The 16,859-nt window shown below is 42.3% G+C and overlaps 1 protein-coding gene and 1 long non-coding RNA gene across 10 annotated transcripts in view; one reads left to right on the forward strand and one right to left on the reverse strand.

Annotated features, from left to right (window-relative positions):
• The window catches only part of LOC121395813, a 33,628-nt gene extending 27,408 nt beyond the window's left edge, over window positions 1–6,220 (forward strand). The window contains exons 4-5 of the long non-coding RNA XR_005962697.1: window positions 3,036–3,115; window positions 5,624–6,220. This is a non-coding gene — a long non-coding RNA (uncharacterized LOC121395813). The remainder of the gene's footprint in view (window positions 1–3,035; window positions 3,116–5,623) is intronic.
• tacc2.L (transforming, acidic coiled-coil containing protein 2 L homeolog) overlaps window positions 1–12,122 on the reverse strand; it is a 122,197-nt gene extending 110,075 nt beyond the window's left edge. For 2 of the 9 annotated variants that reach the window (XM_041570256.1, XM_041570252.1), the window contains exons 1-3: window positions 4,999–5,288; window positions 1,098–1,169; window positions 788–850 (exon numbers count right to left, since the gene is read on the reverse strand). In XM_041570256.1, the coding sequence (XP_041426190.1) occupies window positions 788–850; window positions 1,098–1,133 (99 nt within the window). In that variant the 5' untranslated portion in view covers window positions 1,134–1,169; window positions 4,999–5,288. Of the gene's footprint in view, window positions 1–787; window positions 851–1,097; window positions 1,170–4,998; window positions 5,293–11,914 lie in introns of those variants that run through there. The other 7 variants (XM_041570257.1, XM_041570254.1, XM_041570259.1 and 4 more) reach the window with 5 other exon arrangements.
• Window positions 12,123–16,859: the final 4,737 nt, after the last annotated feature.

Here is a 16,859-nt window from a genome sequence, read left to right on the forward strand (position 1 = left end):
ACCCCACCTGCACTCAAGCACGCTGGAAGTTACAGTTCAGCAGCAGCCAAAGAGCTACAAGTTAAAGGGGTGGGTCACCTTTAACTTTTAGTTTGTTACAGAATGGTCAATTCTAAGCAACTTTTCAATTGGTATTTATTTGTTCTAGCTCTTTAATTATTTGCCATTTTCTTCCGACTCTTTCCAGCTTTCAAATGGGGGTCACTGACCCCATCTAAAAACCAATGCCCTGTAAAGCTGCACATTTGTTGTTATAGCTACTTTTTATATTCATCTTGCTAGACTCCCCACACCCACTTACCCTTCCACCTGCTCCAAAGGGCTGAGGTCACTGTCACATTCTCTTACACTGACAGACACAGGGCTCATTTACTAATGCCAGTGCATATACAGAGGCGTGCAAAAAAAATGACACGCTTTTCCGCCCAATCACAGACACTGGCAATAGTCCATAAACCCTAGGAGGTAATGCCTGTATGTAGTACGTGCAGTCTGTGAGTGTCTGGGTATGGTGTTCTGCAGACAGCTATTTGCTTCCCATGCAGGAGTGAAGCAATGATCTCACCTTTGCTTATGACAGAACCCCCCTTCCTGCTGTAAATAGAGGTGCAACCTGAGTCCTACATAATAATTAAAGGCGGGGCGGATTTATGTTCTGTTGATCAAAACCCTATTAAAATGAAACCAGCCAAACAGCAATATAATCCCAGAATTTGCTGGGCACTTCCCTAAACCACATGCAATATTGCACCCTGCTGAATGATGCCCTGCACCCATTGCTACTTACCTCTAGTTTGGGCTCACATGGCTGTAGCTGGGACACCCCGCTGGAAACAGCTTTGGCTTCTTGCTACAAATAGACAGAATGAATTATTGTACAGAAGTCTGAGTTCTGCCCGTGCCTCATGTACTTATCTGCTAGTCTATACCTGACCTTTATCCCATTACCTGCTTATTATGACCCCTTCTAATCTGACATTTACAGTGCAGTTCACACGATGACCAGCTGGTGGTGCTGCAGCTAATTCCAAATCACTAGGCATCTTTTATGGAACAGCACCACCTGTTGGGTAAGGAGGGAAAAGATGGCTTCTAACCTCATTTTCAGCTTGTCGACTGTTGTCGTTTCCCATGATGCACAGAAAAGCCGCAATGTACGCGCCAAAAACCTGAAACAAAAGAAAATAAGAATATGCAGTATTTTTCTCTGTGCAGTACTTTCCTTCTACGAGGATAGTTCTAGTACAACAACAGATGGTTATATTTATTAGGATTGAGATTAGCTGCTGCAGAACCTCTTGGAAACTCTTCTTGTCAGTATGCGGAAGTTCCTCCCAGGGCCGGACTGGCAATCTGTGGATTCTGGCAAATGCCAGAGGGGCTACTGTCACTATTTACTAGTGGGCTGGGTTTGGGGCTGTTTGGGCCTAAGGTTGCCAACTGGCCGGTAAAATGATGTTTGATCACAATGTTATTAATAGGAAAAAAAGATAAGTATATAGGAAGGCCGGTATTTTTTTTTACCAGAAAATGTGGCAACCCTATCTGGGCCTCTGTGACCAGAGTATATTTTAAATCCCAGTCCAAGGCTAGTTACTCCCCATGATGCAGCATTATTTGCCTTCCTATTCTGTCTTTATCTAATGTCCCCTGGTGACAAAAAGAGGGTCCATAAACACATAGGTCCAGTAACCCGTAGGAACTATCTTCAGGTTTCATTGGCTAGTCTGCTGCTGGAAAGCTGATGTCTGATTGGCCACTATGTACTGTGAGACCTGGAGCAAAGTTTGCAGTTGTTACTAAATCATAAATAAATAAACACAGACTTCCATAGAGCCATTGACCCACTGTGTGTGATCCACAGGTAATTCAGCATTTTGCTCCAATTTTGATGGCAGAGTGTAACCAACTGGACAATCCAGTATGTTTGTTTATACTTTACTTACATTTTAAGGGGTTAAATTCACTTTTAGTATCACGTAGAGAGTGATATTCTGAGACAATTTGCAATTGGTTTTTATTTTTTGTGGTTTTTGAGTTGGTTAGCTTTTTATTCAGCACCTCTCCAGTTTGCAATTTTAACAGTCTGGTTGCTGGGGTCCAAATTACCCTAGCAACCATGCATTGATTTAAATAAGAGACTGGAATATGAATAGGAAAGGGCCCGAAGAGAAAAATGAGTAACAAAAAAGTAGCAATAGACTAATACAAATAACAATACATTTGTAGCCTAAAGGTGGCCATATACGTAGAGATCCGCTAGTAACCATGTATTGATTTGAATAAGAGACTGCAATATGAATAGGAGAGGCCTGGATAGAAAGAGGAGTAATAGAAATAGTAGCAAGATAAACAATTTGTAGCCTTACAGAGCATTCTTTTTTTAGATGGTATCAGTGACCCCTATTTGAAAGCTGGAAAGAGTCAGAAGAAAAAGGCGAAATAATTAAAAAAATATAAAAAAGCCAAAACGAAGGCCAATTGAAAAGTTGCGTAGAATTAGCCATTCTATAAAATCATACTAAAAGTTAACTTAAAGGTGAACCGCCTCTTTAAGCCGCAAGGAGTAAAACAATCAGAACACATTACAGAAGAGATAAAGTCTACATTACTAGTATAATCCATGACAAATCAGCAGGTACCATTAACAGTGCTTTGAAAACAAACAACTGGTTGCTATTGGTTACTAGACCTGGTGCAGACTGTGGTTACAGTAGGGATAGATGGTGGCCTATACAGCCTGGGGAACACACAGCATGAAATCCGCTTGCTTGGCTTTACTTAGCAATAACTATTAAAGGGGAAATTCACCTTCATTATAACATTCAAGTAATGCATCAAATATGACTTTTTTACAATGTTTTTTATTTTCTGTTTTTTTAATGCTCTTGTAAAATTTAGGTTTAATTTTAAATTGTTTCATTTCCTTCCCTGTGTAAGCCGGGTCGCAGACTTTATAAGCTGTTAGCAGAATTTGATATGTTTGCCAACAGCCTGGGTAAAACCACACTAATTAATGTATCACATTGTTACAGCTGCCCTGCCACAGAGTGAGACACAGTACAGTAGGGGACAAAGATTAAACTGCTCCAGGTGATCAATGTATCAACTCATGGTATGTATATATAAATACATATAGACTGTCACCTCTCCAGTCCATAATGAACACTGCTGTGAGGCTCATACACCTCAGCAACTGCTCCTCCTCTGCCTCGCCATTCTGTCAATCTCTGCACTGGCTTCCGTTACCTTTCAGAATCAAATTCAAATTAATGACACTGATTTTCAAAGCACTTCATTACTCTGCCCCACCCTACATCTCTGAACTCATCTCTATATACTCACCCAACCGCTTACTACGCTTCTCTACTGATCTGCTACTCAACTCTTCTCTCCTTACCTCCTCACCTTCCCGCATTCAAGACTTTGCAAGGGCTGCACCCCTCCTCTGGAACGCTCTCCCACGGTCTGTCCGACTTTCTCCCAACCTTTCTGCTTTCAAGAAATCTCTGAAAACGCACTTCTTTCGAGAAGCCTACCCTCACTCTGCTTAACTACCAAACGCAACACCACATACAGTACCACATTTCTCACCCACTTAATTAGATCTTGCCCACTCCCACACCTTGTGTATTACTCCCTTCCCTTTAGAGTGTAAGCTCTTTCTACATAGGGCCTTCCTCACCTTTTCTACTGGTATTGATTGTGATGTATGTAACGCCATATGTTCTATGTATATTAACATGTGATTTAGTCGTATAATCACATTTACTTTACAGTGCTGCGCAATATGTTGGCGCTTTATAAATACATGTTAAAAATAATATGTGTACCCAATTAACTCCTGCTATGATATTGGCAGAATACTTTTGATTGGGCTCCTTTGAAGGCACCCAAACATTGTTCATTATAAGCGCTGAATCATCAGATACAGGTAGAATTCTATTGTTTCTGTCTGTATATCTGACGATTCAGCTCTACACGTGTGTATTGAAATGAATGATCTTTTCCTGGAATGATCTTTTCCCGGAAAGATCATAATCATAGCTTGTATGGCCACCTTAAGAGGGTAACCCTTGCTTATGAAAGTGTGTACCTAAGAGGTGTACTCCTCTGGCGTGTGTACTTAAAGGGGTTGTTCACCTATAAATATTAACTATTTATTTTTTTATTCAGCAGCTCTCCAGTTTGCAATTTCAGCAATCTGGTTGCTGGGGTGTAAGTTATCCTAGCAACCATGCATTGATTTGAACAAGAGACTGGAATATAAATAGGAGAGGCCTGAATAGAAAGATGAGTCATCAAAAGTAGCAATAACAATAAATGTGTAGCCTTACAGAGTATTTGATTTTAGATGGGGTCAGCGACCCCCATTTGAAAGCTGAAAAAGAAGAAGAAGGCAAATAATCCAATTTTTTTAAATTTTGGGCAGTCTCCCTTTTAAAAGCCGCATATGCAGGTGGCGGGGGAGGTTCTAGTCCACAGATTGAAACCAAGCTTCAGGTGATATTTACTCCAAGTAATATTGTTAAGCAGAGAGGTATATGACCTTTTATATTTTGATCACAGGTAAACAAGTGAAGGACCGCCGTATGGGGTTTACCTTGACGTGGTATGGTGGCTTATCAACTTTATGATCATAACTTTGTAACAAAAACCTGTTTTTCTTTTTTTAAATACATGCACTTGCATATTCATTGAATTATCTGAGACAGGGGATTATTGTACTTAAATATGTTTTTTATATGGCCTTAGGAGTGCACCCACACCACAACCCTCTTTTTTGTAAAAGAAGAAGAAGGCAAATAATCCAAAAACTAAAGGAAAAGTTGCTTATTCACTCTATAACATACTAAAAGTTAACTTAAAGGTGAACCACCCCTTTAAAGAGAGCTAACCTGCTGTCAGACTGTGTGTATCTAAAAGGGTAACCCCTGCTGCAACAAATCTCTGCTTCTCAGTTTCCCATGCGATTGTGCAATTGCTAAAGGCACCAACCTTCCACTTAAACTGTCGTCAGACTGTTTCCATCCTATTCCCTAAGGCGTGCGATGTACTGCAGAGACTTGGAAGGTCTTGTCCCAGGAGAGAAAAGCCGGATCCTGTTGCTCTTAATGAAGATGATCCCACCTGAGTCGGTGAGGATTCCCGGTGGCAGTTTATGAGACACAGCGCTCCTAACCTGGCAGTGGGAAGATTGCTTTCCCTTCCGCCCACACAAGCTGGTGAAATTACATCTTTTTATCTCAGATCCACCCGTCATAAGAGCAGTCCTGCTGAGCACACCTTGCCTCCGCCCTTTGCTTGCAACTAGGAAGGAGACACCTCTCCCTGTCCTCACCCTGGCACACAGTCACTATTTACCATCAGAGTTATCAGATCACGTGAAAAATCAGGGGCACGTCTAGTAGATGCAGGTAACTGGGCTGAGCTTACTTCAAGCTGATCTCAGTCAACTTAAATACAGAAAGTGTGGCCCTTCTACTTGGATTTTCTATAAATGTCCTTGATTTCTGACTTTATACTTAGGTCTGTACTCGTGCTGAACTATGGTGTTGGAACTATGGCAGGTTTTGCTAGTCCTGTATAGTCTCACCAATCATTTCCCTTCTTCCCAGTACAGGTATGGAATCATTATCCGGAAACCCAATTCAAAGGTAAAGAGCCACACTCACACCAATCACTGTTTGAAGTCACAGGTGCACGCTGTCTCCTCTCTGCAAAGGGTTCTCACTTCAATCCATTATCCGGAAACCCGTTATCCAGAGTGCTCAGAATGACAGAAAGGTTTTCTCCCACAGACTCCATGGGGGCAGTTGTCCAGAATACAAAAGTAAGGGGGTACATGCAGAATGATAACCACCAATATACCCTGCCTGCACATAAATATGAATTATACACCACATGGCAGGGTGTTGGAAATGTGTCTGGGGATTTTTGTGGATAACAAACTGTGTAATTCAAGGTAGTATTATTCAGTGGCTAATAAAGCAAACAAAGTTCTGTCTTGCATAAAAAAGGTAACTAACTTGAGGGAAGAAAACATAATTTTGCCTCTTTATAGGTCCCTGGTAAGGCCTCATCTGGAGTATGCAGTGCAGTTTGGGGCTCTGGTTCTTAAGAAGGATAGAAATGAGCTGGAGGTTAGTGGGATGGAAGACTTAAATTATCAGGGTAAATTGTCAAGGTTGGGGTTGTTTTCTCTGGAAAAGAGACACTTGCGAGGGGACATAATTACACTTTACAAACACATTAGAGGACATTATAGACAAATAGCAAGGGATCTCTTTATCCCATAAAAAAGATTAATGCACAGGGTCGGAGTGGGCCAGCGGGACACTGGGAAAAAAATCATGTGGGCCCTGCTGATGAAGACCAGATCCTGCTGAAGCCCTGGGTGCTGCCTCCTGACTTCCCCAGCCCTCATCACGTCCGCAAAAAGAGATACCAAGGTACCCAAAAAGGTAAGCACTGGGGGAGAGGGGGGTTTATGGTGCCAGGCAGATCTTATGGCTAGTGTGTGTGTGTGTGGGGGGGGGGGAGGTTGTCTGTAGCAAGAAATGCTAGTCAGTGGCATAAAGGGCAAATAAGGTCTTGAGCTGTATTAAAAGGGGCATAGATTCACAGCAGGATTAGGTTATTCTTCCACTGGTAAGGCCCCATATAGAATATGCCGTATAGTTTTGGTCTCCATCACTCAAACAGGACATTATTGTATTAGAGAGGGTACAGAGAAGGGCAACTAAGCTGGTAAAAGGTATGGAAAATCTTAGCTATGAGGAAAAACTGGCCAAATTGGGGATGTTCGCACTGGAGAAGAGGTGCTTAAGGGGTGATATGATAACTATGTATAAATATATAAGGGGATCATATAATAATCTCTCTAATGCTTTATTTACCAGCAGACAAGAGGTCACCCATTCCAAATACAATAAAAGGAGGTTCTGTCTTAATATTGGGAAGGGGTTTGTTACAGTGAGAGCTGTGAAGATGTGGAATTGTCTCCCTGAATCAGTGGTACAGGCTGATACATTAGATAGGTATGAGAAGGGGTTGGATGGTGTTTAGCAATTGAGGGAATACAGGGATATGGGAGTTCGCTCATAGTACAAGTTGATCCAGGGACTAGTCCCATTGCCATTTTGGAATTTTTCCCCTCTGAGGCAAATTGGAGAGGCTTCAGATGGGGTTTGTGCCTTCCTCTGGATCAACTGGCAGTTAGGCAGGTTATATATAGACTTGAACTGGACTGGACATGTGTCTTTTTTCAACATAACTTACTATATTACTGTGTTACCTTTTCTTACTGTTAATATTCCTTAATAAAAAAAATGTTTTTATTAGCTTATTAGCACTGGCTTCAGCAGTGTTTCACCATAGCGGAACCTTGGGAACACTAGAAATAACTCGAAAGCTGTTTGTTCGAGGCGTATAATGCCCAATCATATCATCACATACAGGCAAGACCCGACATGCCAGGTTATTAATTTTGATCAACCAGCATCCATACCTGCTAGTATTTGTACTGAGCCTTGTGTGCAAATTCTAAGAAATGCCTTAGCTTTTGTCAAGCTACAACTGGCAGCACCCAATGAAAACGAAAGACTGGCAAGGGATTCTGGGAGTTGTAGTGCAATAACAAGGATTATATATACTTAATAAGACTAAGTTATGGAGTGTATTTTGCCTGAGGCCTGTAGACAGAAGAAAAAAGAACTATTTGTTAAGATAGACAATGCATTGCCTGTGTATCGCTCGTATTGCCTTTCTATGGGAAACAAAGTACAATACCTGTCATTGTGCTACAGAATGGGCAGAATATGGCAGTTCTGTAGAATGGTGCCAACGAAGAGAAACAACATCTGCTCAGTGTTTATTATAGATTCTTTGACAATCAGACTTTTACTGAAACTGAAACAATGACCTTTTAATCTTATCCCTGCAAGCCCCTCCTGATATACCTTACTTATCCTAATTAATCCAGATTCCTGGAAGAACAGGGAGTCATTTAATAATAGTAAAACAATTTCCAACGGGTCTTTTACCCCCTAGCAGCCAATCACCAGGTTGTGTTTACTAGTTACTTGTTTGAAACCACCTGATTGGTTGTTGGACATGTCACCAACTTTGTGATTTTTAGTACATTACCCAACATGCTCTAAAGGGGTTGTTCACCTTTAAATGATCTTTTAGTATGATGTAGAGCAGGGATCCCCAACCTTTTGAACCTGTGAGCAACATTCAAAAGTAAAAGGAGTTGGGGAGCATGAAAAATGTTCTTGGGGTGCCAAATAAGTGCTGTGATTGGCCATTTGATAGCCCCTAACTGGATTGTCAACCTACATTGAGGCTCTGTTTAGCACTGCACCTGGTTTTTATAAAACCAAAACTCGTCTCCGAGCCTGGAATTCAAAAATAAGCACCTGCTTTGAGGCCACTTGGAGCAACATCCAAGAGGTTAGAGAGCAACATGTTACTCACGAGCTACTGGTTGGGGATCACTGATGTAGAGAGTGATATTCTGAGACAATTTGCAATTGTTTTTTATTTTGTATTATTTTAGGGGTTTGCGTTATTTAGCTTTTCATTCAGCAGCACTCCAGTTTGCAATTTCAGCAATCAGGTTGTTAGGGTCCAAATTATCTAGCAGCCATGCATTGATTTGAATAAGAGACTGGAATATGAATAGGAGAGGCCTGAATAGAAAGATGAGTAATAAAAAGTAGCAATAACAATACATTTGTAGAATTAGCATTGGGATCAGTGATTGTCAAAAAAAAGAAAAAATGAAGACCAATAAAAAAGTTTCTTAGAATTAGCCATTCTATAACGTACCAAAAGTTAACGTATGTTGATGTAATTTCTATATAGGCATCCAATAGGATAGAGCTTGGGGTGGAAGCTATAGGGGAGCAGTACATAGGTGCCCATGTATAAAATAAATGAATGAATAGTCCTGTCAAGGCTCATTACATTAGGGAGAGGCAGAGTTTTTTATGGTGGTGCTTCGGCCTAACGTTCTGCTTGGAGTGAGCTACTGGTAGCAGTAAACAGTTTGGGACATCACTCATCGGAGTCTCAAAGCTAAATTTATCTCTGTGCTGTCAGATGGAGGCAGATGAAAGATGATCAGGGCAGCTAATCTCGTGTTGTGATGCCAAACGCCAGCCAGTTCTGCTTGTTTGTTTATAGGAGAAATCTCATTGTGCGGGTCCGTGTGCCAGGCAGCCTCTCAGTGTTTCAGGGGCTTTAAAAAATACAGGGCTTGATACAAACAAAGAGCAATATGCTGCGTTACCCTGAAATCTAGTGTAGTTCAGTGTAGGGCTCCTGCCATGCAGCATCTGGCGCAGCTTGGGTTAAATGCATAAACGGTGTCCAGGCTAAAGCAAGCATTTTTCTTATTGTATTGGCATGTGAATAATGTTACTGTTCTGTTGCATGGCATCATAAATGGCATTAGTCAGTTAGGCTTTAGAGGCAACTCACTAAGGGTATTTTGGAATAACAAGCAGGACCAGGCTGGCAGAGATACCAGGGTTCCCAGTGACATCATTATTTTATAGTCTCTCTCTCTCGCTGACAGTTTGTGTATATACAAATGCTACTTCTCCCTTTATCAGCTCTATGTGTGTTTAGCAGTGTCTCTCCTTTCCCACAAATTATTTGTACTGCAAGTGCCTTACTCCTTAAAGTAGTAGTACTGTTAGAATACAAGTAATTAGGGGTCATTAAAACTGACGGCAGGGTGCAATGTACAAAATACAGACGCAAGCCTCCATGTTTTCGCACTTTGCCCCCTGCCCAGCTGTCAGAGCCTCTGGACACAGGTGATTGTGCTACAGAATGGAACGCTTGTGCCTGTGCTTACTGCATTCATTTTACCTGCACTCGGCAGAATAGTATTAATGAGGGGAGGGCAGAGGGAAGAAAAGCAAGCATCCCCGCTCCCAACCCCTACCTGTCCCATAATATGCATGTCATTCAGATGTACAAGCTAGAGAGCTGCGGCGGATGCAGGGTGCTAATGAGCTCTATCCTATGCTCTTTTGCACCTGCCTTGGCTGTGCCCTTGACCTTGAGCTAGACCTTTAGTCCAATGTGAGGTGCTACGGAAACAAATGCTCAGCGTCAGGCCTCAGGGCCCCCCCACACCATCCACCGGGCCCCCCCAGCCACAAAGTCCTCTCTATACTGCTTATTGGCCACCCCCCGTGACACCCTGCTGTCTGTGTTTTAAAGGAGAACTAAAGCCTAGAAATAAATATGGCTAAAAATGCCATATTTTATATACTGAACTTATTGCACCAGCCCAAGGTTTCAGCTTGTCAATAGCAGCAATGATCCAGGACTTCAAGCTTGTCACAGGGGGTCACCATCTTGGAAAGTGTCTGTGACACTCACATGCTCAGTGGGTTCAGTAAGCTTAGGGCTCGTCACTAATTATCCAGCAGAAAATGAGCTTCCCCTGTAATATAAGCTGATGCTACAGGGCTGATTATTTAATTCTGATGCTAATTGCACTGGTTTCTGTGCTGCAATGTAGTAATTATCTGTATTAATTACTAATCAACCTTATATTGTGACATTTCTATTCTATGTGTACTGTATATTGTGAGTGGGTCCCTAAGCTCAGTAAGTGACAGCAGCATAGAGCATGTGCAGTGAATCAGCAGAAAAGAAGATGGGGAGCTACTGGGGCATCTTTGGAGACACAGATCTTTACAGCTAAAGGGTTGTGGTTGCCTTGGGCTGGTACAGAAGCCCAAAACATAATGTACAACATTTCTAGCTACTTCTTTAGTTACACTCTAGTTCTCCTTTAAAGTGGGGTTAAGAGAGGGAGCGCAGGGAGCAGGTCTGGGCCGGTGGGGCCCAAAAGAGCCAGGGCCCACCGGGTTTTTTCCCAGTGTCCTACCAGACCAATCCAACCCTGCAAGTGCTTCTTAAATAAGAACTAGGGGGCCTGATTTTGCTTGGGACTGCAGCCAATGTCCTATAACACACAGCAGGATCTACTACCCTGTGTCCTGGCTTGGACTGGCAAATTGTGGGTTCTGGGAGGGGGCTGCTGTAAGATGCCATAGACAGTCAATATTTAGTGGGCTGATTGGGACTCTTTGGGCCTCTGTGTACTTGGCATGCCAGGGCATTTCTTGACTACCAGTCCAGTCCAGACCTACCTGTACCTTTATGTAGCTCATTGGGCTGCTGCAAGTAGTATAACAACAGGCCCTAGTCAAAAGCCCTCTATACCCTACTTAATATCATAGCTGGGAGGGTAAATAGAAGACGCAGCAGAAAACTACAGAAGGTATATTGGTAAGGAGGATGGTTCCCTGAAGACTAATCTGAAATGTAAGTTAAGTAATGTATGGGATACCCTATAATCACTATATAAATAAAAATATATGTACATGTGATTGCACATAATATTATTAGTAACTTGAAGTTAATTGCCTTTGATCCTACGCTGGTGCGAATTCCTGTAACAACTGAGTTTTGACCCCAAAGTCACTTAATCTCTTTGTGTCCCTGCATATTTGGTGAGCACATGATGGCTGGTCTGAGTCCCATGAGAAAAAATCCCTTTGTACATTAAACTATTTTCCAATCTCACCAATAGAGCAGCTCTGCCATTTTTGATTGTTTCACCTACGTCTCCCAACTATAGCCAAAGCCTGTTGGGAATTGTAGGTCACCAAGGAGCTGAAGGGGCGCAGTTTAAATATTCCTTAAACTCAGTGCTTCTTGGATAACACAAGAAGCACTGAGTAATTATTACATAAGACAATATTATTATAATATTTGCATATTTAGTAATAAGGACATTTATATTTTTCAAAGGGACTGCCTGTGAGCTTAGCCAATTGCTCTGCTGCAATAACTAGTTGTAGATCTGTGCAGTACTTACCTCTATTCAGCACTGTAGTTATTGCTTCTTCTCCATCCAGGGTGGGACGGTCTTCTCCTGCTTGTCCAGTCACAATCCCAGTTACCTTCAGCCCCTAAAAAGAGTTTCTCATTTCCCCATTGTTATTCAACCCTCTAGAAGTCTAAACTGTCATTATAGGCTCCCCCCTTCCCTGTGCCCCCTTATGATCTCTGCAGTCCGGACCCTACCTTACTCTCTTATCCCTGCTGCTTGTCTACCTCTGGGTGCTGATCCCCTTCTCCTGAGCAGGTCACATGCAGTCAGCTTCTATAAATGGGATTTGAAACTCTGCTAAGAGGAATCTGACCCCAGAGCTACAGTAACCAGCCTGCAAATGTTCAGGAGGTTTGTAACTAAGGGGAGAAAACACAGTCAAACATATTTGGCTGGCAGGGAAAATAAGAGCAAGGAGCAGGTTGTTAGAAGGGCAGAAGATTAAGTATAGTGAGAATTCACAGGTGATACAACACCAACAGAACAGAGTAGTTGTCTCACATTGATAGAGTACAGACACAAGGACCTAATGTATTTGTCTGCAACTGCCAGCATGTAACTCCTAAGGAGGGGTGCAGGAGTAAGAAAGATCAATAACAGCAGTAGTTATAGTAGCAGACTCTGGGAAGGGAGTGTGACTGTGGGATAGCAGGTATAGTAGGGAGAGATGATGCCTATAGTAGCAGTGGGATAATAGTCTCTGGGAAGGGACTGTGGCTGGAATAGCAGGTATAGTAGGGAGATTAGGGATGTAGCGAACCGCCGATAATGTGTTCGCGAACGCCGTTCGCGAACACCGGCAAAAAATGCGAACAGTTCGCGAACAGTTCGCGAACTTCGAACATCCGAAAATCGTTCGATTCGAACGATCGAAGGATTTTAATCGTTCGATCGAACGATTTTCGTTCGAATCGAACGAAAATCGTTCGATTTTAGCGACCAAATGGTCGAACGATTTTGACGCGAACGCCTATTGGCGAACGTCGCGCGACGTTCGCGAACTTGCGGCGGACGCGAACAGCCGATGTTCGTGCGAACAAGTTCGCCGCAGAACAGTCCGCGACATCCCTAAGGGAGATATGGTGCCTATAGTAACAGTGGGATAATAGTCTCTGGGAAGGGAGTGTGACTGTGGGATAGCAGGTATAGTAGGGAGAGATAGTGCCTATAGTAACAGTGGGATAATAGTCTCTGGGAAGGGAGTGTGACTGTGGGATAGCAGGTATAGTAGGGAGATATGGTGCCTATAGTAACAGTGGGATAATAGTCTCTGGGAAGGGAGTGTGACTGTGGTATAGCAGGTATAGTAGGGAGAGATGGTGTCTATAGTAACAGTGGGATAATAGTCTCTGGGAAGGGAGTGTGACTGTGGGATAGCAGGTATAGTAGGGAGAGATGGTGTCTATAGTAACAATGGATAATAGTCTCTGGGAAGGGAGTGTGGCTGTGGGATAGCAGGTATAGTAGGGAGAGATGGTGTCTATAGTAACAGTGGATAATAGTCTCTGGGAAGGGAGTGTGACTGTGGTATAGCAGGTATAGTAGGGAGAGATGGTGCCTATAGTAACAGTGGATAATAGTCTCTGGGAAGGGAGTGTGACTGTGGTATAGCAGGTATAGTAGGGAGAGATGGTGTCTATAGTAACAGTGGGATAATAGTCTCTGGGAAGGGAGTGTGGCTGTGGGATAGCAGGTATAGTAGGGAGAGATGATGTCTATAGTAACAGTGGATAATAGTCTCTGGGAAGGGAGTGTGACTGTGGTATAGCAGGTATAGTAGGGAGAGATGGTGCCTATAGTAACAGTGGATAATAGTCTCTGGGAAGGGAGTGTGACTGTGGGATAGCAGGTATAGTAGGGAGATATGGTGCCTATAGTAACAGTGGGATAATAGTCTCTGGGAAGGGAGTGTGACTGTGGGATAGCAGGTATAGTAGGGAGAGATGGTGTCTATAGTAACAGTAGATAATAGTCTCTGGGAAGGGAGTGTGACTGTGGTATAGCAGGTATAGTAGGGAGAGATGGTGCCTATAGTAACAGTGGATAATAGTCTCTGGGAAGGGAGTGTGACTGTGGGATAGCAGGTATAGTAGGGAGAGATGGTGTCTATAGTAACAGTGGATAATAGTCTCTGGGAAGGGAGTGTGACTGTGGGATAGCAGGTATAGTAGGGAGAGATGGTGCCTATAGTAACCGTTGGATAACAGTCTCTGGGAAGGGACTGTGGCTATTGGATAGCAGGTTTAGTAGGGGGAGATGGTGCCTATAGCAACAGTGGATAATAGTCTCTGGGAAGGGACTGTGCCTGTTGAACAGCAGGTATAGTAGGGAGAGAGGTTTTCTATAGTAGCAGTGGGATAATAGTCTCTAGGAAGGAACTGTGGCTGTGGGATAGCAGGTATAGTAGGGAGAGACTGTGCCTATTGTAGCAAAGGGATGATAGCCACTTGGAAGTTTGGGATGTTTGTGGACTCTTGGCTAGGCCCACAGGCCAGAATCCATTGTAAAATGTACAAAAAAAATGTTTACACTGTGTGTTAAATGTGAGTTGATATTATGTATGTTTATATGTTCATTCAGCAATCCTCAAGTAGTTGTGAAACGTCAGCTCCTACTATGCCTCCTGCTGGCTAGTTTTATATATTTAATAAAACCACAGGAGGGCTATGGGAATAGATAAGGACAAACATAATCCAAGGAAGTAGGGAATTTCTTTTCTATACCATACTACAAGTTAGTGTGTGTCCATGTCTGTTATGTGACATCCTAGGGTTTTGGACAGGTTATAGGACAGGTTCACACCCACGTCTGCCAGACTCACACACTCAGAGGGAGAGAAAATTCCCAGGCAGATTTTCAGCAATGATGCACAAACATTTACCATGTAGTGGTGCAAATATCAATAGTCCTTCAGGGACCACATTGTGGTAAATAATGATTTACTACAAAGTAGTGTATGGAGCCTGGTGATCAGAGAAATACCTTGAAGCAGCTCTGTCCAACTGTTTCCAGTTATTCACTATACATTATGCTTGGGGACCAAATTTCAATACAGGTATGGGATCCATTATCTGAAAACCCATTATCCAGAAAGCTTCAAATTACAGGAAGGTCATCTCCCATAGACTATATTTTGATCAAATAATTCCAAGTTTTAAAACATTTTTCCTTTTTCTCTATAATAATAAAACAATGCCCTCTACTTGATCCCAATTAAGATATAATTAATGTTTATATCATTTTTTAGTAGCCTTAAAGTATGGAGATCCAGATTAGATAAAGATCCCTTATCCAGAAACCCTAGGTCCCAAGCATTTCAGATCCCATACGTGTAAAATGATGATGATGTAAATAAATGTAGTCCAATGGAGCTCTTAAGCAGGGGCATAAAAATCCCTTGGAGGGTCCACGGCCCCCCATTTGGACAGCCCTGCCTTGTAAGGTTGCATTCTAGCCTCTAGTTAAAAAAAAGGCATTTCACTGAATTGCAAATATAAGCTGGCCAGGTAAGGGTACACCCTGTTTGCAGTGGTTCTGTTCAATAATGCAGAGACTGTGCAGGTCCACTCAGAGCTTAACACACCCCTTAATTAATGTATATCTAAGAAAGCTCAGAGCTCTATATCTTGGCTGCACTGTATAAATCATACAGTAACATATAACAGTTAGCCTAGAGTTGTATTGGGTTGTTTCCCCTTCCTGCTCTCATGGAATTCTTCAGTGCACCTGAACTGTTAGGGGCTATTCAGTCAGGCAGCCAGGGACACTATCCCCCCACAAACCTCTATGTCAGACCTTGTATGTTACTGCCATCTACTGACCAAAATGCAAAATATGTCTAATTATATACAAATTACACTTCACCACCTTATAGGTTTAGAAACAGCCTATGCACGTAGTTTGTCTCTGGGCATAAGATACAGGGAATAGATACTGTAATAATTAATAAACAAATCAATTGACGATATTGGAAATACTATTATTTTATACTAGTTTTTAATGATAAAGGAAATGTTTCCTTTTAAAACAAATCCTCTAATTATAAGAGTGTTGAGCAATATCTCCAACGGAAAGCCTTTTGGTAGCCTCCCCAAACACATATATCACCCCCCCTCCTTTTCCCTGCAGCCGAAAAAACTTTTGCAGTGGGACCTGATATGGGTTATTGTGATCAGGGTGTTGTTATTATGTGGAGTTGGAGTCCCCCAAACATTGTTTGTGTGGGCAACTTACATAGAATAAAATATATAGCAGGTTTATTGGGATCCAATGGAGTTGACCCTGGTTTATACCTGAGGAATAAGACTGTAATGTCCTTTGAGTCCAGGAATGGAGTAACTTTGTGGTCACGACGTTTGCACCAGGTCTTGTAACCCATAGCAACCAACTAGATGTTTGCTTTAAAAGGATAAACCTTTTGTTTCAATTTATGGGCTACATGCACCAAGGCTGGACTGAAATTTCTACAGACAGCTGGGGGCCTTGTATCCTGTGTCCTATACTATGTAGGGCTGCTGTACAGGGGAATTATTGCTGCAAACAGTCTGAAATTATATTTATTTGCTCTTTAGAAATTACTTTTCCTCTAACGAAAAACCCCCTCAGATATTTTCATATAGTAAAGCCCCCTCTTCCGTCCTATACGGCCCAGAGCAATGGCTGGGGCAGCCAGTTAGTACTCCTAAAACAAGTATGAAGATTTGGTGTGAACTCTGGTTTCCAGCTCTGTATTATATTTGTGTTTTGGGGTTCAGACACAAATAGTGGAATGAAGATGATGTATAGTCTAGAGTCTGGCCAATAAAAAATGCTGTCTGATGCCAATAATTACAAATAGGGGAAAAAGACAAAAACACAGGCAGGCACCAGAGTTTGGAAGAGACTCCTTATTAGAACCAGGAAGTAGCAAAAATAAACAAGGAACCAGGAA

This window comes from Xenopus laevis, chromosome 7L (genome assembly GCF_017654675.1).
Source record: "Xenopus laevis strain J_2021 chromosome 7L, Xenopus_laevis_v10.1, whole genome shotgun sequence".
Taxonomy (NCBI): domain Eukaryota; kingdom Metazoa; phylum Chordata; class Amphibia; order Anura; family Pipidae; genus Xenopus; species Xenopus laevis.